This window comes from Oryza sativa, chromosome 9 (genome assembly GCF_034140825.1).
Source record: "Oryza sativa Japonica Group chromosome 9, ASM3414082v1".
Taxonomy (NCBI): Eukaryota; Viridiplantae; Streptophyta; class Magnoliopsida; order Poales; family Poaceae; genus Oryza; species Oryza sativa.
In genome coordinates, this window is record NC_089043.1 from 20,705,735 (window position 1) to 20,730,969 (window position 25,235).

The 25,235-nt window shown below is 43.7% G+C and overlaps 3 protein-coding genes across 3 annotated transcripts; 2 read left to right on the forward strand and 1 right to left on the reverse strand.

The window, feature by feature from the left end:
• Positions 1–278: 278 nt before the first annotated feature.
• LOC4347171 (uncharacterized) lies at positions 279–4,219 on the forward strand. The gene is made up of 10 exons (XM_015756348.3): positions 279–713; positions 844–935; positions 1,050–1,152; positions 1,232–1,494; positions 1,811–1,942; positions 2,029–2,145; positions 2,698–2,850; positions 3,261–3,475; positions 3,546–3,699; positions 3,846–4,219. Exons 1-10 carry the CDS (start codon positions 515–517, stop codon positions 4,062–4,064), a joined length of 1,647 nt encoding a protein of 548 aa, XP_015611834.1. The 5' UTR covers positions 279–514; the 3' UTR covers positions 4,065–4,219.
• Positions 4,220–4,395: 176 nt separating this feature from the next.
• Positions 4,396–12,846, reverse strand: LOC4347172 (aldehyde dehydrogenase family 7 member A1). The gene is made up of 14 exons (XM_015756349.2): positions 12,509–12,846; positions 12,289–12,375; positions 11,356–11,487; positions 10,910–10,982; positions 10,277–10,299; positions 10,124–10,187; positions 9,730–9,775; positions 9,276–9,456; positions 8,887–9,063; positions 8,647–8,811; positions 8,036–8,176; positions 7,819–7,916; positions 7,086–7,235; positions 4,396–4,785 (listed from the first exon to the last, which is right to left on the reverse strand). Exons 1-14 carry the CDS (start codon positions 12,644–12,646, stop codon positions 4,731–4,733), a joined length of 1,530 nt encoding a protein of 509 aa, XP_015611835.1. The 5' UTR covers positions 12,647–12,846; the 3' UTR covers positions 4,396–4,730.
• Positions 12,847–21,374: 8,528 nt separating this feature from the next.
• LOC4347173 (copper transporter 5.1-like) lies at positions 21,375–22,186 on the forward strand. Its single transcript, NM_001403802.1, has one exon. It carries the CDS (start codon positions 21,499–21,501, stop codon positions 21,946–21,948), a length of 450 nt encoding a protein of 149 aa, NP_001390731.1. The 5' UTR covers positions 21,375–21,498; the 3' UTR covers positions 21,949–22,186.
• The last annotated feature ends 3,049 nt before the right edge of the window (positions 22,187–25,235 follow it).

Sequence of the window (25,235 nt, forward strand, 5' to 3'; positions counted from 1 at the left end):
TGTGAGCAACTACAATTAATTGCATCATGGTAAAGAAAAAATAACTATACAATTATACAACCAGCCAACTGTCCACCTAATGCTCAGATTAACACTAATATCATCTCTACTGGCTGCCATTAGTTCATTAGGTCCCCCACTAATACTGACCACCATTAAATTAGAGAGAAAAAGAAATTAAAAAAAAAGAATACTAAGAAAAATCAGGCTATCCGAAGTTCCCAACGGTCACCTCGTCGTCGTTGCCAAATCTGCCATGTCGCCGCCATGGATCCCCTAATCGAGGACCCCCCCAACCTAGCGGAGACGAAGAAGAACGAGAAGGGAAGCCCACCGCGTCGCCATCATTAACTCCTCCTCTCCTCTCGTCTCCCTCGAAAGCACCACCGGATCCGACGACCCCCTCCTCCCCTTTCTCCCCTCCTCACGAAACCGCCTCGCCTTCCTCTTCTTTTCTTTTTCGCTCGCTTCGCATCGCTCACATGCCCCTGCCTGCCGCCGCAGACGGGGCGCCATGTCGCGTAGCGGGGTGGAGGTGGTCGTGAGCAGGGGTTGCTCCAGGCTCGTCCTCCCCGGGATGCAGCCTTCCTCCGCCTCCGCCGCTTCCTCCTCCTCCTTCTCGCGCGGCGGACATGGCGGCGGCGGCGACCGGAGGCCGCTGCCCGATGGCCCCTTCGCCGGATTGGTCATCTGCGTCACCGGGCTATCCAAAGGTGCGTTGCTTTTTTGCTTCTTGATTTTTTTTTGGCCCAAAATGGTGAAATCTCTGCTGTAGTATTGATGAGGTGCGCTTCTTTTTTTTTGTGTGTGTTCTTGGTGGTTGGGGATTTGTGTTGTGTGCAGAGGCGAGGACTCAGGTGAAGGAGGCGACTGAGAGGATGGGAGGCGAGTACAGCGGGAGCCTGCATCCCAAGTGCACCCACCTAGTGGTTCAGATATCCTTGCAAAGATCATGGATTATGGTAGCTTGTTATCTCTTCTCTTGGGTCTCCTGCTGTTTTTGTTTGTCAAATTCAGGACGGCATATGCTTTTCCTTAGCGCGCAGCACAGCTTCGCCGGCCGCAAGTTTGAGCACGCGGTCAAGCATGGCGCGAAGAATGGCCTCTTTGTTGTAACACTTGGTTGGCTTGTGGATTGCGTGCGGAGGAGCAGTAAGACGAGTGCCATCCTCTTCTGTTTCCAGTGAATTGTGGCGGCATCGTGTTCATGTTACGGTTGTTTCTATCGCAGTGAGGTTGGATGAATCGTTATATAGCATCAAGAACATTGGGGAGAATGGAATGCCACTCGGGGAGTTCAACCGGCTTGTCGGCGCTCCTGTTAGTGGGAATTCTTGCCTTCCACCGATGATGTTTCAGGAAAAAACATTTTCAGACACGACCGAAAAGCATCGGCTTCAGACATCTAGAAAAGAACATGACCATGATGAATTTCTCTTTACAAACGACTCGATCTACATTGACCCTGGGATATCTGGTGAAATGAGGAAGAAGGTATGCCCCGCTCTTGCTGCTGGATTTTATTATGGTTGGCCTTCCAAGTATAGCTTTCGGACAGCAAAATAGGACTTCAGGACATTTCTCACGATGGAACGTTGTAGCAGAGCATCATGTGGATCAAAGTTTTGCTAAGCATCGTGTTAAGAGCAATGCAAGTTAGATCGTTTGATGCGATTGTTTCCCTCTGAATTTCTTTAGTTGACAAGGATAATTTTTATTTTCCATACCTTCCCCTTTGCCCATCAATACAACAAGACATCTCTTGGTGAACTGCATGGCTACGTTTACATAAAATGCATCTTGTCTACAGGTATCTGATGCTGCTACTAGAGAAGGTGCAAAATTGTTGGACCACTGGTTTATTGGCTGTCATGCGACATATGTTGTGTGTGAGGACGCTTCTGTCAAGAGATATGTTGGTCATTCAGACAACATTGTAACTGTAAGCATGTTGCCTTTGGTTCTAAACTTCTAATGAAGTTTGGCAGATTTTGCTTGTATTAACATTTTCTGCATTTAATTTGTCAGCCACTTTGGATATTGAAAACCGCAAAGGAAAAAGGTTTGCAGCGTCTTGTCCATTTGTCTTCGGACCTGGCTAGGCAGGTTGCCACGATTCTTGAAAATGCCCAGACATTTCAAGAGGTATGACATGCTATACATGTACCTTAATCAATTATCCTCTCATCCAGTATACATTTTGTATTCCTAAAAAAAATTGCCTTTCAAGAGATTTGGAAAATATGGATTTTCTCAGACCTCACAAGCTCCTAGAACTAGGAATTCTCCTGTAGATATCTTTTTCTTGGGTACTTCCCCGCTCTTTTTTTCTCTGGAAGGAAACGAAAAGACAGTAAATGTTACCTGACATATTACATGAGCAATCCTCTATCTTCATAAAACGTTCCTGAAATAAAGAACAGATAGAGATGGGCAGCTACCCTCCTGTAATGTATTTAGTGAAGAGCAGAGAAGACTGGTCCACGTAGATGGGAAATAATGGTTCTGTCAATTTTTACCGTTTCTTGAATAGTACAACTGTACAGTTCTTATTATTTATGTTTAGATTCCTTACAACTGTACAAATGTCAATTTATGTTTGTGATATGTTCATTTTTCCACATTTGACTCTTTAATTCATTCTTGGATGATTACAAATGTGGTATTGTGTTGACCTTGTATTGTCTACTGTTTTAGAATAGAAAAATTGGGGATGTTCCTTCTGTCAATTCAAACTCCAGTGGAGTACCATCAACCCAAGGGGAGATAGATGAAATTCATCAAGAGAGGCAAAAATTTGTTGAAGTAGCAAAGAAAAATGTCCGAGATCGCCGTGCTCGCCGTATGCAGGTAAGGGTTGTTTTACCTACCAGAGCAGTTTTTTTTTCCTCTTCATTTCTAGATTTGAGAACCTGCAGGTTCCTAGTTGCGTTTATATTTCCAGCATCACTGCAACATTTATTTTTCCAAACGAAAAAGGTTCCTTGGATTAATGGGACATAATTCCGTACCAGCGCATCTGCCTTGTGTTTTTGGACTTGTTTCTGTAATACAATGCCATGAAATTCATCTTGGCATGTGTATGAAACTATGAACCAGGAACTAGAACACAATCAGGACACATTTCATTATCTGTAGTCCCTTATTACACAATTGTGTACATATAATGTATAAAAACCTAGTACTTTTGTAGAATTATTTGGTTCTTCTATATTATATAAAGTTTTTGATAAAATGTCTAAATTATGGTTTTAAGCCAGTCATGTGAAGTACCAATCCATCCAATCACGCCTGTGAAACTTATGGAATCAATCTGTTGGACCGTATCTGAGCCAACTACGTCCGCATGCATTTATACGGAGTTTTCATGGTCAGACGATGCCTTTGAGCAACAAAGCACTACTTTCTTCGATGCGAATGGGGATGGCAAGGATGATCAGTCAAGCGATAGTTTCACCCGCCCACTAAGAGAAAGGTAATCAATGCTTGATCTTGGTCAAATTCTTTTTAACTGTTGTTCTGATATGCTTGTGTTGTTCCTTTAGTGAGAAGAGTGAAGTGATCTTTAAGAACCACTTCCTTACCGTACTCTTCCCCATTGATCGTTTTGGTGAGCTTGGACCTTCCTCAAGGACATTCTTCAGCAATGGTGGTTTCACACGCATACAAGTGCTTGATCACATCTACAACTTCTACCAGGTACAATCAGTATCTTGTTATTAAGTTTGTTGAATTGAGTGCAATACTGCCTCTTTCTGACAGAACTCTTGACCAATTTTTACAGTGGCTTAGATTTTGTGTTTAGCTTGTAAGCTAACCCATAATTATCTTTCTCGTTTGTGAAGGAAAATATGTCTTCCGATGAGATAAATGTAGCCCTGCAAACGGATTCACGACATGCTGATCGACTTCGCTCGCTGTACGCAAGTACTGAATCAGCAGAAAGAGGTTTTGTAACATTCAAAAGAATTGATTTTTTGGGAAGCCGAAGAAGTTTTGAGGGGCTAAAACGCCTCAGCAGAGAGAACAATAGCAATGTATATGAGCTTGTGATTAGGGCATAAACTGCACCATACTCGGTGTTATTTAGTCAAATTTGTTTGTTGTTTACAGGTTGATAGTGATGTACTACCATGTATGCACGCCGAATAAAATTGTAGGAGATAATGATATATTTATAGATCAATGAAAAAGATCATGTTGGGCAGTTCAGCCGCAATACCCAGTGATGGACAGTAGTTTAGACAAGGCTGCAGATCTGTTTTCGACTGTTCATCAGTTCATGAATCATTGGTGTACTAATCTGTTTGTCTTCAAAGGGAAGTGGACATTGGTGTACTGATCTGTTTTCAGTATGAATTCTGAGAGCCACTTGCCTTATTAGGGACGGTGAAATTTAGCCTGAAGGTTTGCACACCATTTTGTATTCTTACCGCGTTTTCGTTCATTTCAAGTTTTCAACCGATACCGTTCTAAAGATTACATCAGAAATGTTGGTACATATCAACCGATCAGGGAATACGCAATTTTTCCCTGTTTATTGGACTCGAACTCCGACGGCTAATCATAGCAAGAGCAGTACATGCATTAATATTGGACTCATCTCTTATTATATGCACACATAGCAATGCTGCTGCGTTGAAGTTTCGGTTTTCAGTTGACGCCAGTAGAAATTCCTGAAGTCTGTCGATGAAGCTTAACATGTTCATCAGCCGATCTTGACCACCGAACTAGCCAAAATTTATTCCTTGTGCTAGAGGCAGCTCGCTTCCATAGTTGATCGTACTGCAGAAATTTGGATTGAGAATTAGTGTGCAGGAAATGCATAACTATAACATAAAGAATTATCTATGCAAAGTATTTCGAGCATGGTGAACACACACTAGAATTATTGCCCTGAATATCTTGCAACAGAAGCTACTCTTGCAGTAATTATCTTCATGGCATGGTTCACATCTCAAGGAACTAGAATTCAATGTACATAGGATAAGCCTTTCATTGGGAACATCTATACATAAGATATTGTGATCCCTATGCTTCACAGAGTTTTGGGACGTCGCAAATACCCATTGAAAAATATGGCAGAGCAAATCAAATGGTTTTCTCAGTGCTAATAATAGAGTAATATATATGTGTAGTTCTATTTGAATTTATTGCTTCATGGCATTCTAAGCTTCTATTTGTATGATGGTACTCCCAAGGCCTTTTGGGTAAAAGTGCTATCCCAGGTCAGAATGATCACAATGGATGACATGGAATAGCCCGGTGGGCGGTGGCAGAGATGATATTCTGACAACATTTCTATGGCGTAATGGTGTCTACACAACCGAAATGTTACAGCATCCTTATGTAGATTAGTTTTATGTACATCGTAACATCAATGAGAGAATAGCCAGAAACTTCAAAACTCAAAATCACAGTGAAAAAAGAAGGTACTGTGGTGGCTGGATCCCGGTTATGTAAATTATTCTCCGTGCAGTTTGATACAGAGTTAGGTGGTGTTTGGGAAAGAGGGACTAAACTTTAGTCCCTCTCACAAAAAAATTAGACCCTGTTTAGATGGGACTAAAACTTTTAAGTCACTATCACATCGAATGTTTGCACTAATTATAAATATTAAACGTAGACTATTAATAAAACCCATCCATAATCTTGGACTAATTCGCGAGACGAATCTATTGAGCCTAATTAATCTATGATTAGCCTATGTGATGCTACAGTAAACATTCTCTAATTATAGATTAATTAGGCTTAAAAATTTTGTCTCGCAAATTTGCTTTCATTTATATAATTAATTTTGTAAGTAGTCTATATTTAATACTCTAAATTAGTGTCTAAATATAGAGACTAAAGTTAAGTCCCTGGATCCAAACACCACCTTAGTCCCTAACTAAACTTTAGTCCCTCTCACAAAAAAATTAGTCCCTAACTAAACTTTAGTCCCTCTCACAAAAGCAAAAGTCCCTCCCATAGGGACTAAATTTTTTGTGAGAGGGACTAAAGTTTAGTCCCTCCTTGCCAAACACCACCTTAGGGACTTCAATTTTACAGGCTTACACAGACTCCAACAGATGATAACTTCATTACAGTAATTTATCAACAATTATTTGTTCCCCTTGTTTGCTAATGAGTAAAGTCCATCACCGGTCCCTAAACTTGTACCGTTGTGTCATCCCGGTCCCTAAACTCGCAAACTGACCGTTCAGGTCCTCAAACTTGTTCGACTATGTCATCCCGGTCCCTAAACTTGCAGATCACTCATTTAGGTCCTCCAACTTGTTCGGTTGTGTCACCCCGGTCCCTAAACTTGGATTTGAATATCATCTGGGTCAAATAGGATGGTCTAAAGACTTTATATTTAAAAATAATTCATAACTTTTTCATATGAATTCTAATGAAGACAAACTTTATATCAAACTTGTAGCCCTCGACGCGATCTACAACTTTGTAGTTGAATTTTTTTTATTTAAAGTCATTTTTTGTCCCAAAATGTAATTTTAAAATTAAAATTTCAAAATCTATAAACATGCAACAATATTTTGGGACCCTAAACAGTTTTAATTCAAAAACTTTTCAACTACAAAGTTGTAGGTCGCGTCGAGAGCTACAATTTTGATATAAAGTTTGTCTTCAGAGTTCACATGAAAAAGTTATGAATTATTTTTTGATATAAAGTTTTTAGACCGTCCTGTTTAGGGACCGGGGTGACACAACTGAATAAGTTGGAGGACCTAAACGAGTGATCTACAAGTTTAGAGACTAGGATGACACAGTCGAACAAGTTTGAGGACTTGAACGGTCGATTTGCGAGTTTAGGGACCGGGATGATACAGCGGTACAAGTTTAAGGACCGGTGATGGACTTTACTCTTTGCTAATCATTGTAGTGTACTAGAGTCTCTAAGGAAGCCATCATGCCAAGCCAAGGTCACCACTCACCAATGGGAGTGAACAGTTTACATTTCAGTAAATATTCAGTTACTGCTGTTGCAAACGACAACTTGGGAAAAGTGCAAAAGGAACTAGGAATTTTACCAATTGATCAAGGTATAGCTTGCATACTTGAATCAAAATTTGTCTACTTACCAAGTGGCCCTCCTCATGTACTGCTTCCACGAATCACTCCCTGCTTCTCGTCCACCACCAGTAGCTTTTTCTCCACCAAAAGCTCCACCAATTTCAGCACCATTTGTGGGAATATTTACATTAACAATGCCACAGTCACTACCATGAGGCCTGTACAGCAAGAAGAGCAAGAACATCACTACCATAGTCATTTCATGTCTTATGGGGCATGGCAGTAAAAGAAATCTGAGAGCGTGTAAAAGAAAGGTGTAGGCATGCAGCTGTCCTCGGAAGAGGGTTTATTATATGGGGGATTTCACAACACAGGAATATGGTCAATGATTTAGTCATGACACATAGCGGGGATTCAGTAGTGTTAAATCGCTTTATGATTCTTTTTAGGTGTCAATATATATGGACATCAAATATCATCTTAAAAAAGAATTTAATACACTAATAATGCATATAATGCACATAACGGAAAAAGGGTCTAAAAGCCTAAGTATATTTGAACTGTTAAACTTGAATAATATTTCAGTGTGATTCAATAAACAGGGAAACAATGAGATTAAAGTAAAAGCAAACAAGTCTGATACCTTCACCAAAACAAGTTTAGGACATCAGGAAACACAATGCTACATATGAGCAGGAGGATGGAGATCCATTAGTGCCAAAGTGAGCCTTGATTTCTATTTATAACAATCAAGCTTAGCTGCAAGGGGGCTACTTTCTAGGTGGTTGAACTGACACTTACCCAATCCACTTGAAAATAATATCTGGTCTCTTTGTAAATATAGAACTGCTCAATCCTTGAGGAACAGAATTGTTGATTTCAACTGCTTCCTTCAGATTCTGCAGGTAATGACCACGAAAAGTAGTGTAAATGATAATGATCTGGTCCAACACTATACAACTGACACCAAACATTACAGATCAATAACATAAAAGCAAAGTAATTGAATCTTTTATACCTGAACTTTCATCACATAAAGAACAGGACCAAAGAGTTCTTCTCTCACAACCGGTGCAGAGGGTGAAATTTCCACAATTGTTGGCTGAACAAAGTTTCCCTCAGATTCAATTGCAGATCCTCCATAAAGAATTTTTCCCCCCTGCAAATTAGGATGTCAGTCAAATTACTGCTTACAGAAAATCACCAACCAATTCAAGGCCACAGGTAAATGCTAAATGGTTTCGCTCTAATAGATTCACAGCAATGTGCCTATGTGATGTAATGAGATTGATTCTAGTTAAACATACTGAACTAACAACTTCCAGTAGCACAGCATTTTAAGATGTACATTCAAGATTCAGAATTCAGGGAATAATAAACTCCATACATTCAGAAATACAATTTTGTAGAAAGCATGCAATCAAACATCTTTAACTTTGACTACTGCCAACAAATTAAGAAAACTTTGACTGCTAACATATTAAGAATTATTTAGATTATAGGGAGGAGTAGAAAGGCCATCAACACTACCAACTTAAGCATTTTAAGTATTGAAGATGTAAAGATTGTTTAATATAATGCAAACAGACATTGATGCACAAGCAAATGTTGTTGCATCAATAATATCACCTGAGATCTGATGGTTTGGATGCCTTTCAAGAAGGCGTCTCTTGAAGCAGGAGTGTGCAATGGCCCCAGTAACGTACCATTCTCCAAAGGATCCCCAATTCGGACTTGTTTATAAACCTCAACAAGTTGATCAAGAAATGTTCGGTATATGCTTTCGTGAAGAAGCTGTGTTAACAAAACAAAAGCATTTAGACTACTCATACACCAGCCATTGGGGCAGATAAGAAAAACCTATCTTACCAGCCTACGACATGTAGTGCAGCGTTGTCCTGCTGTTCCAACAGCAGCAAACAACACTGAACGGACAGCTAGCTGAATGTCTGCATCATCCATTACAATAATGGCATTGTTCCCACTAAGTTCAAGAAGGCATTTGCCAAATCTTGCATTCACTTGCTGCTGAACCATTAGACCAACCTGCATTGAGCAATCAGTGTTACAAATTTTGCAGTAGATCAGCACAGTTCAATGATATATAATTATCAAATGCTTGAAAAAGCTGCTCAGAATTAAAAAAGGACCTCAAAAGGAAATAGAAATTGGAGATGTGATGGAGGTCATTATATCAAAATGGATCGATTAGGAAATATGCATAGATGACATAGGTAGCAGTTTACTGTAGTATATACCTTTGTGCTTCCTGTGAATGAAACCAAGGGTATCCTTGTGTCAAGAGAAATTGCTTGGCCAATGTCAGCACCACCACAGAATGCTGTAAAAATTGAGCCTGGCAAGTTGTTCCTCTCCAATACACTGGCAACTATTTTAGTCATTGCAATAGTGATCAACGGAGTAGTTGGAGCACCTTTCCTGCAATTGTTTAGAAATTAGTTACAAAAAAAGGACAGTTCCAAGACAGTTCATGCAAGGAAAATGCAATAGATATAATGGACCTTCACCAGTTTAATGAACATTACGAAATTATTATAATCTGGAACACTAAGCTAATGATCTATTGAAATGTTCAGAGAATACAACTTAAGAGCATACTCTCATCCATAATATAAGTAAAGAAAGTTACAGTACTGATAACATGTAGTAGGACAGTACTTTCAGTTTATGGAGAAAGGAAATCATTCTTACCAGACAACACAGTTTCCACATACCAAAGCTATGCAGGCATTCCAACCTAAAATATGACAAAAAGGAAATAATTGATGTATTAGTCGCTGTTAAGGATTACAAGAATTTGAGCATGTGATAAAGGTCGCCAGCACCATAGCATTCAAAAGATTATAGCATAAACATGCAACATATCATGTATATCATAAACAAAAGAGTAAGCGGCTAAATTGACACCTTGAAGATCCTATTATATGGACACGGCTACTCATTGGATTATAACAGTTAATTTTCAATAGGTCAAGTTCTTGTCAATTTTGCATTTGATAGATCAAGAGTATGTAGGGGTAAATAACAGGGAATTGCAATGCACTAAGTTGATTTCACTAATGATATTCTAAGAGAAGACACTTACCCAGCACAGCACAAGGAAAATTGAATGCTGTGATAACACCAACAACTCCAAGAGGATTCCACACCTATTTGAATGAGCTTTAGGGATTAGCTTTCTTCCACATGAGAAACAGAGAAAGTAAATCTGGAGTTAAAAGAACTGGTTTGTGCCTACCTCCATCATCATATGATTCGGGCCTGAAAAAAAGTAGAAGACAGCATTAGAAAATCTTCCAGTATACTTATCAAACAGAGCATTGATGAATTTTACAATCCCATAAGTATGAATAAATGGCAACATTACTACAATTGAGAACGCCATGGCTCAACCTTCTATCCTAACCACAAAAACCAATGGTGATAATTTGGGCATAACTCTGTAAAATATTGCTGTCTAACGGACAATCAGCGAATATCTTATCATTACTACAGAAAATCGTGTGATGGCACATTTTGATAAGTAATGGTGGTATGGCATGTCAAGGGACAGGATTTTGTATAGAACAGTAAACTAGAATGGCAAGTATATTGTGTGTTCAAATTAGTGAAATGGAGAATCACTTAACATGAAATAATCCAGAGAGCGAATTAGTAATAATGGAGTAAAATTGCTTATTCTAATGAAGTACTAATTTCATTAGAAAACCTGGAAACCTAAATCAATTGAGGTATTCTTTTTCAGACAGAATTAAGATATAATAATATTTGTATCTCAACCAAATAGAGAAAATATGATCAGAAGTATCTGCTGTTATCATACTTTGAAGCGGGCATCAGATATAAATTAGGAAAGGGAGAATGGGCTTACGTTCAGATGGTATGATGGACCCATTTAGCTGGCGACTTAGGCCCACAGCATAATCACACATGTCAATGATTTCCTACAAAACAGAGGTTACATTTATGTCAACATAATCATGCCTTCATGGTGGAGAATCAATAGTCGCAGTTAAATATTCGATCATGAAATTATCTCAATAATGGCCAAATTCTTAGGCAAGACATTCGATTGGCAGAAAGATGATTAACAGAGAGAAAAGGAAACACAACTGCATATCATGTTAGGGGCTAAGTTGGTAATTCTAGCAGGCAAGGTATTGATGATAATGAAGCATTCGTGATGAGCACACCATTAATGTTCTAAAGATAAATCACTGAATATTCTGAAGAAACACAATATAGTGGTCATTTCCTATCCTGAGTGCAAAAAACAATGAAGCTCTGAGTGGAAGAACTGGCGGCAATTATACCTACCTGAACCTCTCCAATCCCTTCAGGAAGAATTTTCCCCATCTCAAGTGACACAAGCCTGCCCAGGTGATGGAGCTTTGCTCTCAATGCATCACCAATTTGCCTAACAATTTCTCCTCGCTTTGGAGCTGGAATCTGGACATATTAATATGTAACTGTTAGTAGTTTTACAATAAAATAACTTAAAAAAAGGGATCTCAGCTGCGCTTCTTCCACATATTTGAATTTTTGCATCATAACAGTGCTGCTAGCTTCTATACATCATAGTGTGCTTATACATACATGTGTATTTTAATTAAATTTTGATATCACAATCTTATAAATTAAAACATGTATGAAATATGAAATCGTAGTGTGCACATTGCACACAGTCTCTACTTTATCAGCATTTTAACATCGGACATACTGTTACTTTGCCATTTCCCATTTTATATCAGATTTTTGGTGTTCCTGAATCATATAACGAGTCCATACCACCTTCTCAAAGGAAGGAGATCCTCTGATGTAGCACCATGCTACGGCATAGGGCTATAGTACCAGGAATTAGCCCTTGATCCTTGTCGTTTATTAACGGACTAATGGTAAAGGTGAGTTGTTACATCACTTTCGCTACAGTAATGATTATCATGTACAGTAAATTAGGTACAGTACCGAACACTGTTTGCTGCATTAGAGCGCTATAGCAGACTCAGATTCCTGTAAGGCTGTAACCAAAAGCTGAAACCCCCAAAACACCCAAGTTACAGGGTTTTGAGGCAGCATTTCCAAACAAATAATATCGCAACGTTTCGAATTGCACAATTGCTGGTTTCCACACAGTCAGATCTCTCACGCAGCAGAAAATAGCAAATGACACACAAGAGCATAGTACGAGCACTTCATCATCCGAACGAATTGATATCAGCACTCCAACACAGCAAGTCAAGTGAAACTCACCGCCATCCAGGTCTTGGCGGCATCGTAGCAGGCGCGCATGCCCTCCTCGTACTCACGCGCGGACGCCTCCACGACCTCCGCGATGACCTAAACCACAAAACACCCAAAAAAAAATCCCCCATCAAAATCCACCACAATCACACACACCCCAAAAATGCCAGGGCGGCCCAAACCAAATCGAGCGCCTAGAACCGAGCGGATCGTGTGGGGGGAGACGCGCCTGGTTGTTCGTCGGGTTGGTGGACGTGACGACGGGGCCCGAGCCGCCCCAGGCGCCGCAGGCGAAGGACCCGGGGTTCCGCGGCGCGAGGCCAAGCTCGGCGAGGAACTGGTGCTCCTTCCTCGCGAAGCTCCCCATGGCAGAAGAGAGAGAGAGAGAGGTAGCCCTCCTCCTCCTTCTAGAAGACGGGTTCCTTCTGCGCCCGTACGGCGGGGAGGGGATCGGGGTGGGGTGGGGGAGGCGGTGGCTGTGGCTGGCCGGCGGTAAGGAAGGGATACTTATACGGAGGCGGTGGAGTGGGGACTGTGTGTCACGGGAAGGGGAGGAGAAGGGAGCGTGGAGTGGCGGGTGGGGTCAGGAGGGGGTAGCAGTAGCACGGGACGAGACGGCACGAAGCCGAAAGCGTGAGCTGTTTGGTGAAGTCCAGAAAGGTCAAAGGTTTTATTTTCCCATCTTTTTAAAGCCTTCATCGTAGCGCTCTTGTAAACTAAAATTTAATAAAATCTAAATTTGATAACTTTTTAAAGTTTCTTCATCGCATTTTATTTTACATGAATTTGCTTTTGAATTATTAAGCGCACGTATATAAAAGATTTACTTATAGATTAGTTTTTGGTTGCTAATAAGCAATGCAAATAAACATAAACGCACATTCCTTTTTCCCTATAACTACCTTTCATCCAAAAACTTTTGTCTTGAAAAACTTTCTTAAAAGGGCTTGGGAGTACCTATACATCTTTCGAAAGATTTTTATAATCGTATCACACAGATTTTTAATCTTTGTATTAAAATCCGATAGATATAATAAAAAGCAAAAAGCAATTAAGAAACACCATAATGAACATTAAATTACCATATCCTCAAGAAAAAGACCAAATCCAATACAAAATTTAAAATTTACATGTGAAGATTCAAAAATTACAGTGTAACTTACAAAAGTTACAGTGTAAGTTTCATAAATTACACTGTAACTTACAAGAAAATACACTGTAAATTTGAGTGAGAAAATCGAGTGAGAGATAAGAAAAAATCTTTCGAGTGAGATATAGCAAAATTGAAAGGACTTTACGCAATTACGCTACAAACACAGCTACGCTAAAAATCACTTCCTTTCTTTGTTTTTTTCCTTTGTTGTTTAGATTTTTTTTAAGTACGTAATACTACTATACTTGTTGTGTTGTATACATGTCTATCATGCCATAAAGTTGGTTTTGGCTATATTTGCATTTGACTTTATAGGTCATGATGACTCGAATTCGCTATCCAAATAAGGTCTGCCGTGTTTTGGAAAAGAGACACTCCAGTAAGAAAAAAAAGGAAATGAAATAATAAAGCACTCTAAAGTCTAGACATAAGAGAAAAGGAGAGCTGGGACACTCCAACATCAGCTGAAAATGAATTTTATGCTAACAAGATCGGGTGATGCAATAAATAAAGCATGGATAAGAGTCATGAATTTGCTTTTGGCTAGCTAGTATAAGCTGAGATAATTACTCAACAAAATAAGTTGGTTTTGGCTAGTACATGTGAGTATACTCCAGGTAGATTAGACAACAAAATAAATGTACAATAACCGAAGTTTCAATACAGAAGGGCGCAGATTAAGGAGAAACACAAGATTGAAAAGAAAGAAAAGAGGATTCATACTAGTTGGACCATAAATAGGCTAGAATTTATCAAACCGTTTTGGATGGGCTTACCATCACCTTATAGTTTGATGTTTATCGTGATAACAGCACGGATATCGTAAGGTATATTGTGGTTTCAAAAACTGATAAGGTTACCGTACGTCATAATCGCGATAACTGTGTGATAACCATAAGATTTTGTAAACCCTAGAATAGTCCACCTGTAATGAACAGAGGCTTCATATATGAATCATATGATGGTGATCTTAATTAGCTCGCTTTTATAGATTTCTGAAGTTGACAGGAACTCGCTTTTCATTACAAGATAGAGCGCCCTGGTATTACTACTGGACTCACTCATAGTGTAAGCAACTTTTCAAAACACAATGTCACCATCATATGATTCATATAAATTGACAAATATATTATATTACCACATCAATGAGGAGCAATCCTAATTGTAAACTTCCAGTCAATCCGTGTTCTCTCGGAAAGTGACGTCTCATCCCGTTCCAGTATTCCATTCCATCTCATTCCTCCGACCAAAAAAAATCACCCAACATAACCATCGAAGTACAAACCTATTCTTTTATTCCCTGAGATTTAACAGTAACTTCAGTGGAGTGCTAGTAATTTTAACCTCGTTTTACTGACAGGAGATCGAGCCGTCCAAGTGTAACTGTGTAAGCGAGCACCATCTCTCTTTCTCACAATTGGCCAACAAATTAAAGGCATTTGTCCCTCTGTGCCAATAATGCTTGGCATGGATAGCTAAAAGTATTACAGAATTGCACACATGACAGCGACAGAGTAGGTCACTGTGAGCACACAGCTCACAAAGCCGTGCCGTGTGTCGATGCCCCTCTGTAGCTTGCATTTCCCGGCTTTCCGCGCGCCGTCGCCCGTCGTCGTCTTCGGTGCGAGGATGCAAGATGCGAGGCGTGCTTCACTTGGCCTCCCCGTCTGCATGTACGTGGAGAGACGTTTTGGGATAAGGACGATCTTTATCAGGCCGGAGTCGTCGTTGCAAAGAGGCAAACACATCGATTCGTTTTTGTTTCTCGTTGGCTGAACGTTTCAACGTCTTGGCTTGTGAAATGGAAGCGACCTGGTTTGCATCCCACCGCGCAGGAATATAGGGTGTCCCATACGACACTCACTCTCAGGCTCCCCCCTGCAAACAGGGAAGGATTTTCAGATTTATCAGAAAAGGAGAGCCTTGAACATGGAGGAATGTAGCTCATGTCGACACGTACGTAAAGAAAGAAAAAATGTAGTAGCCTAGTAGGTAGATGGCTGTTGGTGCAATGAATAGAGAGAGTTGGCTACGGTGAATTACCTGAAACAATTTCCTATTATGAAATACATGTACTCCATCTGTAAAAAAACAAATTTAGAACTATATGTGACACATTCTAACACTGCGGATTTGGATAGAAGTATATCCAGATTCATAGTACTATAATGTATCACATCCAGTACTAAATTGGTTTTTTATGGGACGGAGGTAGTATGTTTCAGCCAACTAGCTAGGTTCACTATTCAGACCCCTATCGATTAACTTAAAAAAGTTAAAGCCAAAATTTAAATTTTAAAACTTAATTTTGATATTGATTTTAAGATACTTTCAATGTATCTTTTTTTAGCATTGGTTAAAATCGCTAAGAATATATATGTAAAAGTTTTATACACAAATTAATTTTATTGCTATATAAGCTATACATGTTACCTCTTATAATTAGCTTTTGGCAAACCAATAAGACCTCACCCTTAAAACTTTGTTTGGATGGGCCGCATGCCGCGCCAGCACCATCAATTGTCGCCTGCTCGACTTCCTCGTCCCGCTATGCTACCAGAGAGGAAGGCGGGGGAGGAAGCTCGACGCCGACACCGGGAGGAGAGGGAGGTGGCGGGGAGGCCAGCGGCCACGCCGGATGCAAGTAGTGTCAATGACAACATGGTAGGGGGCCGGAGTGCAGCGGTGGGGATGGTCGTCGGCGCCGCTATATGGTCCGACCAACGCGGAGGCCGTCGGGAGGGGGTCAATGCCGGGAGAACTAATGATAGATGAAAGGAGAAGAAAGAAAAGGCTGACAATTGGGTCCCACCTATTGATTCAACTATTGGACTAGTCAACACATCACGTTAGTGAAAACCACTTTCAAAATCATCGAAGGAATCATTTCATACGGGTTTTAGTAGTTGAGGGTTCTAACATATATGGTATTCTGATCGGGTTTTAGTATTGGATATATATTTGAGGGAGTCGAAGTGGACTTATTCTAATTCCCGCCTGGCTAACTGCATGGGCCTCATTGATCCAACTCCACGCTGGCCCAAAGGGGACATCTCACTGGAGTCCCAGCCCAAAAGAAAAGGAAAAAGTGCACCAAGGGTCCCTCAACTTGTCATCGAGATAAAAAAAACATCCTCCAACCGTAAAACCAAATATGCAGGGTCCCTCAACTATATAAAACCGGTCACCCGAGATCCCTATGTGGTTTTCAACCCGGTTTTGTCTGACGTGGTGGCTGAGTCAGTGTGGGACCCACATGGACCCCACATGTCAGCTAGCCACATCATCACTGTCAGGGTTATGGATACTACATACCTAATAGTAGTTGACTAAATCTCGGCAGGACCCACCACATACCATGTCTTATACGGGAACTGACTGCGGATATATGGAGGGAGTTCCGGATAAGGAAAGACAACCAGAGTTCTACATGGAAACGACAAGGACTACTCGGATTGTATCCATATTGGTTTCTCTAGTTCTACTTGGACAAGGGGACATCTATGGGTATAAATACAAGACCCCCTAGGAGGAGAGGAGACACGGACAATCAACGGGCAACATAGACGCCACAAAGCCATGAACCAATACAAGCCAACATACGCCAAGACAAGACGCCAGATATCGATTTCGGAGATAAGCACGACTAGTCCCCTACGGTATCTCCGGATACTGTCAGGAGAGACGAAAGCGTTATCTTTGATCTCGCCGAGCACGAACTCGAGGAGGAAGACTACCCTGTTGTCGACTACGAGTCAGACCTTCAGACCGCCATATCTACAACAATTAGATAGGCTACCCCAAATATTGTACTGGTGTGATTATGGTGAATAAGAGCAATACCGGCTTCGGCCAACAAGATGTAGGGTTATTACCTGACAATTCAGGGGCCCGAACCTGTATAAAAATCCTCGTCTCCATCTCTTTTACCTCAGTCTCGCGTATACCCTAGTACCGACGATCCCCATACTATGCAAATACCGGAATCGCGACATCAAACGTCGACAATCACCCTTTCCCTCATCTCTTTTTCTCCTATCTCTCTCTCTCTTCTCGTTTGGTGCTCTTGGCAGGCCGGCGCCGCCGGCCGACTGATGGCGAGGAGACAGACTGGGCGACGCGGGAGAGGAGGTCTGGCGGCCGGCGACGTGGCGGCGGTGGCGGCGACGGCGACGACGACGACGACGCGGGAGCAGGGGAGCTCTCGCCGTCGTCACCGAGGGCCCAACCATGATCTTGTAGCGGCGTCGGTGCAGCAATAAAAGGGAACCCACCGAGGAGTGCTAGGGCCATGTCAGCGCCGACGTGCAATTGGTCTCGGTGAAGATGGGGAAGCCGACGATCCATATTCAGAGGAAGATATCCCCTTCATCGATGTCTCGGCCGGTCACCTGCGCCTCTCTACCCCGAGGCCCCGAGCGGCCGAGTTCCCATCGTCTCATCACCTCTCTTCGTCCTCTTCTCCGCCCACCCCAAGCCGCCACCTCTCCCCCCATCCTCCCATCTCTGCAAGCTCCTCCGTCTCACCGCCTCCACATCCGCCTCCTCCCCACCCCGCGCCGGCCGCTCCCGGGAACCCACCCATGCCAGGCCCCGGCCCAGCCCCCGCCCCTCCCCCTCCTCCTCCTCCTCCCTCTACGCGCGCCCCAGCCTCCTCGACATGGAGCGTGGCCGTGCAGCCCGCCGCGCCGACGTCGACGCGTTCCTCGCCTCTCTCGGCATCGACCCGGGTGAGCTCGCTGGCCTCGAGCTCCACGCCACCATCGATGTCATGCGCGAGCGCGTCGAGTTCCTACATTCCCTCAAGCGCGTCGAGTTCCTGCACTCCCTCGGCCTCTCCGCACGACGTGACGATGGAGGGGATATCTACCCCCGCCGGCCGCACGCCGCTCCTGCCCCCGTCTCCGCGCCTCTCGGCCTTGTCGGCAGCAGTGGCGTCGTCCTCCACTGTCGTTGCCCTCCTCACGAAGGCCTCGGTGGCTGACGCTGCGGCTGGTGCCCGCCGCCACTCCGCCGGCCGCCGCCCCTTTTCCACCCGGCCTTGCACGCGTGTATTGTTGTCGGGTGCGGCGACGTAGGTGGAGGCAGAGGCTGACGTTGCGGCTGGTGCCCACCGCCCCTTCTCCGCCCAGCCTCGCGCTTGTGTGTCATCGTCGTCGTCGTCGGGTGCGGCGGTGGAGCTTGGTAGTCGACGCGCCCCGCCTCGCCAGCACAGAGAAGATAGAGAGAGGAGGAAGAGAGAGAAAGGGGGAAAAGAGAGGTGACGACGTGTCACCTGACATGTGGGTCCCATGCTTACTCAGCTGCCACCTAGATCAAAACCGGGGTCAAAACCACTGAAGAATCTCAGGTGACCGGTTTTATATAGTTAAGGGACCCCACATATCTGGTTTTGTGGTTCGAGAACGTTTTTTATCCCGATGACAAGTTGAGGGACCTTCGGTGTACTTTTTCCAAAAGAAAACGAGTGCCTGCGCCGCTGCGCGGCTGCTCGCCTGCTCCTGTGCTCCAGCCTCCACCGACTCTTCACTCACTCGTATGAGGCGCGTGTGCGTGGTCGTCGTCGAGGAAACGACCGGTAAAACGGAGCGCGTCGCGTGCGTGGGCCGTGGTGACACCCGCTGACCCGCCTGCACGAGGCGCACGTTGCGGGCACGCTATGCGCACCGCAGCCACCGCTGCTATGCGACGCCGGCCTAGGCAAGGCGCTCGCCGCCCGCCCGCAACTGAAAAAATGAAAAAAAAGAACGAGTCGCGACGGCATTGCGGCCTCCGCCAGCCCGCGCGCCTCTCCCAGCTTTTTTGCCCGGACGCGGGAGTACAAGTGTAGTACAGGTCGTGCCCCTGTACTGCCTCGGCTGCCCGCCTGATTGTACTGCTGCTGATGCTCCATTTGATAGGGCACGCTTTGCCCGCTAATTACATGTGAGCCACGGCCCACAGCCTCGGCGTCGATGCCATCTATTAGCACTAGCACTAGTATTTTATAGTATCCATCTGGTTTGGCGTTTCTTGCCACTTGCCCATGATTCCCACTCCTACGTCCTCTTGCCAGTTGCCACAGCATGATGACCAATGCAGCAGCAGCACTCGAGGAAGGAGAGCCGGACGGGGCAATGCGCCGGCGAGCGGCCGAAAAGGAGGGGGAAGGTAAGGTACGTAAGCGTTGGATAGTGGCGGTTTTGACCCAGACTCGTTCCAAACATGACGCACGCGAGCTTGTTTGTAGGGCCTTAAGCTAGGAGGCGAAGCATCTGTCGGACAAGTCATAAACATAAAACGACCACTAAACAATCAGGTGAGTCGATCACCAACCATGATTATCAGATTATCTAGGATAAAGTGAAGTGAGTATAACTTATCTTGTTAGTTTTTTTTTTGGAACTAACTCATCCGGGTTAAGTCATAAACTTGACACGAGTGCTCGTATTTATTGCTTATTAGTTTTTAGTGGTAGGCAGCGTACCCGTCGACAGCGAGATACCAGTGGTTACTTTGTCAATTTCAAGATATGTCCGTCCAATCTTTTGGAGATGCTCATAGAGATATGGTGTGCGTATGTGTGTTCATAGAGATGAGGCTCATAAGGGTAGCGTGTGTATATGTTCGTAGAGATGAGGCTCATAAGGGTAGGGGTGTGCGTGTGTGTTTATAGAGATGAGTGTACCCGTGTCATAAACGCGTGCGTTTGTAGTATGTTTCTAAAACAAAATTATGGGATAAAATACTATACCTACATGTTGCTTCCACCTATAAACTTTTCACTTATTCAAAGCATCATGTTTCATGCCATACGGTTGCAAATTACTAAATTAGGCAGCGGGAAGCCACCTCTTAAGCTAGTCAGACGATCACCTCAACAGAGCCAGCTCCTCTGCTTTTAGGGGCTGAAGGTAGAGGCGTAGGGTAAAATGATCCTGCTACTACAGTAGGGACAGTAATTTGTAGTTAATTACTATAGGTACAGTACAAAACACAGTAAATACAGTGTTCCCGAATATTGTTTATGATGTACCTAGTATACTGTAGTGATCGATCTCATTCATTCGCTGTAAATCGGACAACTGAGAATATCCCAAAGTAATGGCACTGTACGTCTCTCTGACTTCATTATGTGAAGTCAGTGGATCCCAATCCCTGCTCAACCGACTACCGCCGATATTTGAAAAAAAATAGCTAGCCGATAAAAACACTATTAATTGTTTGGACTCAACGATATCGTTGGCTTCATTACTTGAGTTATACATAACTATATAGGAATCAACATCGGATATACAGATAACTTGCTTTGACATGAATTATTGACATATGGGCTACTATCAAGTAGAAACGCATGTTAGTGATAGAAGGCCCCCTTTAAATCAAAGAAAAAATTATAGAAATTCTAGAGGATTTTATCCTATGGAAAATAATTCTATAGAGGTATCCTTTGAAACGGAGAATTATTTTTCTATCAATTTATTTGAAATTTCTATGGAATATACCTTACTAGAGCAATTTTAGAGAAAAATAAGTATGAGGTCTCACCTCATGTTTTCCTCTTCATGTGTGCTAATCAAACGATAGTTTAAAGACTTTCCTTTGTTTCGCAATCCCACATAAATTCAATAAATATGGCATTTTATTCCTACGTTTTTCCTATTTCTCTATTATCATAAGTAAACATGAATTTTGTGTCATGATTATTCATCTTCAAGATAGTGCTTCTCAACTCAGAAGCAGAGGACATGATAAAGGAGAATATTTAAGTTGGAAGATACCGGTTATTACTATTCAGAAACTTCTAAAATAAATCTTACAAAAATACCTGCCGTGCTGGGAAACCCAACCTCCAGTCCAGTGGCGCGAACGTAAATACAACCAAACCCAGCACCCAAAATCCAAACCTCGCAACGAAGGCCGCTCCTTCAAAATCCCACCGGTCTCTTTCGCCGGAATCCTCATCCCTCCTCCCCTTCTCCGTCCAAACTACCCGCCTCCGCTCCCAATCCGGCGAGATCACCAAACCCCTCTCGCCGCCTCCGCCGCCGCCGCCGCAGCAGCAGCAGTCACTCCGCCGGAGCACCATGATGCACATGACCTTCTACTGGGGGAAGGACGTGACGATCCTGTTTGACGGCTGGCGGACGGCCACGTGGACCGGGTACCTCCTCTCCCTCGTCGCGCTCCTCCTCGCCTCCGCCTTCTACCAGTACCTCGAGGCGTTCCGGATCCGCGTCAAGCTCCTCGCGGGCGCCAAGCCGGCCTCCATCCCGCCCCCGGCGTCCTCCGACGCCGCGCGGGCCCCGCTCCTCCTCCCCTCGTCCGCCGCCGGACGCTGGCCGGCGCGGCTGGCGACGGCCGGGCTGTTCGGGGTGAACTCCGGCCTGGGCTACCTCCTCATGCTCGCCGTCATGTCGTTCAACGGCGGGGTGTTCGTCGCCGTGGTCGTCGGGCTCGCGGCGGGCTACTTGGCGTTCCGCAGCAGCGACGGCGAGGACCTCGTCGTGGTCGACAACCCCTGCGCCTGCGCCTAGGGTTTGGCTTTGCGGCTGCCCCCAGGTGTGGCTCCTCTGTTTGGTTTCCCGATCTTGTATGACAAGTAGAAATAAATCTGTGTACAAATTCAATTGCGTGACAGGGGGATTCCGGTGTTTCTGTAATTTGGGGGGAAATTGTAGAGTACAAAATGAGAAAGCTGCTACTTTTGTGTTTCCAACCAATTGATGCATTGATGCCTTTGTGAATGAGGAATGGATAAAGATGACTTAGATCAAATTGAAGAATAATCAACTCTAGAATGGACAGAGCTTTCTCTCTCTGAGCTGCAACGAATCTAAGAAGTATCATCAGTTGAAAGATGATAAGCATAGGCATATCTTTTCTGAAGAACTGAAAATTGACAATATGAGGAGCCTAGATTCGATCACGGAAAGAAAATTCTCCCTTTTCTCGCTCTTCTTGAATGAAATGATGCTGTCCCTGTGACTGAATGCAGAGACAGTATGAGAATGGGTAAACTGTAGTTTGGATCATGTAAGAGCATGATCTTGCCTTGTTTATAGTTTTGCTCATGATTCATTGGCAATTTGGCCTTATGGGTTCCTTCTTGTTCAGTGATCGATATGAACTTATTAGTGAAAAGTTCAAAACACTAATGGGTACTGATCATGTAGCCATGCACTCAATTTATTCAGAGCTTGGAGTGAAAGTTAAGATATGTGCTTTTTCATGATTCATCACATTTTGGCTCGCATGGTGATATTTTAGCATAATCTTAAGCTGAGATGATGAAATGAGTAGGTCGACGCTTGATTGATCCTAGGCAGTTGGCAACCTCCAATCATGTGGACAGCGCATGTTGCTGCAGCAAGTACTTGTTCAATAGGTGTATTGTATTTCCTCATCTGTGGCATGAAGCCATGAACTATGTACAAGTAGTGGTATCGGTTGCTTTCGGTTGCCCTCGTGAGAGATGCTCAACTTTGTGACTTTGTCTTGCAACTAGACCTTTTCTAGTTGACGGTGATGTGAAGTAATAATGGGCGCCTCGCCTTATCCATTTCAGGGGAAAAAACTGTTGCATTGCCTAGATTAAGCTTTCACACACATTTTAAAGTCGCCCAAATGGTGTTGTTTGTTTTGCTGCTTGAACTTGAAGCTGCAATTGATATGTATAACTTTTTAGGTATTGTTGTTATGGATCGGACTGTGTCAAACACTTCGTTGGCAGGAATAGTCTCATGTGCTTCTTTTTTGAAGGAAGGTCTCATGTGCTTCTGTGCATGTTTGTTTATCTGTGCTGTCACTGGGCTCTGCTCTGGCTCCTAAAGCAGGTTTAACGCAAGAGCAAGTTCTTTCTTCTCTGATACTACTCCATCGTAAACTTCAGTAATAGTAGCAGCACTATTATCAATTGGATTGACACGCCCCTTGTCTGTTGCTCCAGTAGTGAGTTATACCTTTTGTTCAGATCTGACTTGTGAGAAATGGTGATCACCCTTCATATCGTCATTGCTTCTTGTAGGGTTACCGATTTGTTCACAGTTAACGCAATCTAGACTGAAGTCTCGTTCGCCAAAAGATATCGCCGTTCTGAAGGCCTGAAACTCGCATCTGTAGCTTATTTTTCCAGAGGGCGCATGTTTGGCTAGTCGCTCATGCGCAGACTCGGAACTTTGCCAAAAACTTGGTTGCAAACTTGGGCTGCTTGGTGGATGTCAGGGAAGGCGAAATTCTGTGGCTGGCCTGGCCTGGCCTTGTACTAGTCTGTTCGGCACTTCAGCCTGATAACGTTATGGGCTTTGACAGATCTGGCCTTGCAAATATAAGCCCGCACACCGGGCCTGGCGTCATTGTGTGAGCTTTAGTACATTCATGCGTTGCGGTTTGGTTGGTCAGTTTTGACCTTTCTTATGGTCCTTAAGTCGCAATATTAAACATTAAAATGATTGATAGTAGTAAGTACTGGACTACTAATAGTTGTTTTTTAGTGTTACTTAGCAAATGGCCGATTCATTGTGTACACTGATCTAATCGTGTTTTAGTTTACCTTTGTTTCTGCTGAACAAACACACCATAATTAGCAATTGTGCAAGTTGGCAACAAGCCAACAACGAGAGGTTGAACGGAAGAAGCAACACAGAATAAACGATAAAAGAAAAAAATGACCAAACATCAAGGAGACTAGGGGAGAGGGTTTCTTGACACATTATTTCTGCAAAACATATACAGTCACGCATTGAATTTACAAGTTTATTACTAGTTACACGGCGAGAAATGGAAGAAAAAAAATACAATATCACGACAGATACGCGCGCAAAGCTTTCATTGCCATCAGAGCTCGAGTAGCTCAGCGGATGTAGTAGTGCGAGTTGCACCTCAGCACCATGCGCGCCACCGCCGCGGGCACGACGGCCGCCGACCTCGCCGGCGCCGCGCCGATAGCGCCGCCCCGCGACTTCGCCGGCGCGGGCTCCAGCGCCGCCGCCTCGGCGACGAGCCGCCTCATCATCTCGGCGTAGTACTCCCTGAGCCGCGCCAGAGCGCGCCGCGACCTCAGCAGCAGCAGCCAAAGGAAGAACGTCCTGCGCCGCCGTGGCGCGCCACCGCCCGCGCCCGCGCCCGCGCCGAGCCGCGCCACCGCCATCTTCGGCCGCCCCCGGCGCGCGCGGGCGCCGCGGCCGGACACTCGGAATATCATGCCGCCGCTGATGCGAAAGGGATTATCTCTCCGTGACAGGAATGTGTCGAAGAGACCGACGACGACGGTTTGATATGGTAGGCGCGCCACGCCTTAATGCAGAGATGGATCGGCTAAAACGGCGAAACGGCTTGGCAAAATAGGCAAATACCGTGTGGTTGGCAAGTTCACCAAACAGACTGGTCCGTGGAGTTGGTAGAGCGAACAGCGTCGAGCCGAACGCTGACTGCTGCAGTTTGCTGATTCAAGCGGCGGCAACTAGCACTAACAAACCTTAATTTCTTTTAATACATTAATGCTTATTACTATGCTCATGACGTCCGCACACTTACCTTTTATAAAGCCACACACACATACCTAATTCCTATGAGTACTTCTGAAAGATTTGGTCAGTATATTTTTAGATCGACAAAGTTACTACGGCAAGGATATGAGCACTTCTGAAAGACTAAGCCGGCATATCTTAAGATTAACAAAACTACCATAAACGTTTCGCTACTGACGAATATATCACCTACACTGAAATATTCCCTTCAAATGTTGACAAAATACTTTAATACTTGAACTCAGGTAGACAAAATTTCACCATAACTCCATAAGAAATTTAACCAGTTAAGTTAT

Excerpts from the sequence above, each read along its gene's own strand:
- LOC4347171 (XM_015756348.3), top strand. The coding sequence starts at position 515 with ATGTCGCGTAGCGGGGTGGAGGTGGTCGTGAGCAGGGGTTGCTCCAGG. Across the intron at positions 1,495-1,810 it reads CTGGTGAAATGAGGAAGAAG|GTATCTGATGCTGCTACTAG; the intron begins GTATGCCCCGCT and ends TCTTGTCTACAG. Across the intron at positions 2,851-3,260 it reads GCCGTGCTCGCCGTATGCAG|TCATGTGAAGTACCAATCCA; the intron begins GTAAGGGTTGTT and ends GTTTTAAGCCAG.
- LOC4347172 (XM_015756349.2), bottom strand. The coding sequence starts at position 12,646 with ATGGGGAGCTTCGCGAGGAAGGAGCACCAGTTCCTCGCCGAGCTTGGC. Across the intron at positions 12,376-12,508 it reads CCAACCCGACGAACAACCAG|GTCATCGCGGAGGTCGTGGA; the intron begins GCGCGTCTCCCC and ends TTTGTGGTTTAG. Across the intron at positions 9,457-9,729 it reads TGTGGAAACTGTGTTGTCTG|GAAAGGTGCTCCAACTACTC; the intron begins GTAAGAATGATT and ends AAACAATTGCAG.
- LOC4347173 (NM_001403802.1), top strand. The coding sequence starts at position 21,499 with ATGATGCACATGACCTTCTACTGGGGGAAGGACGTGACGATCCTGTTT.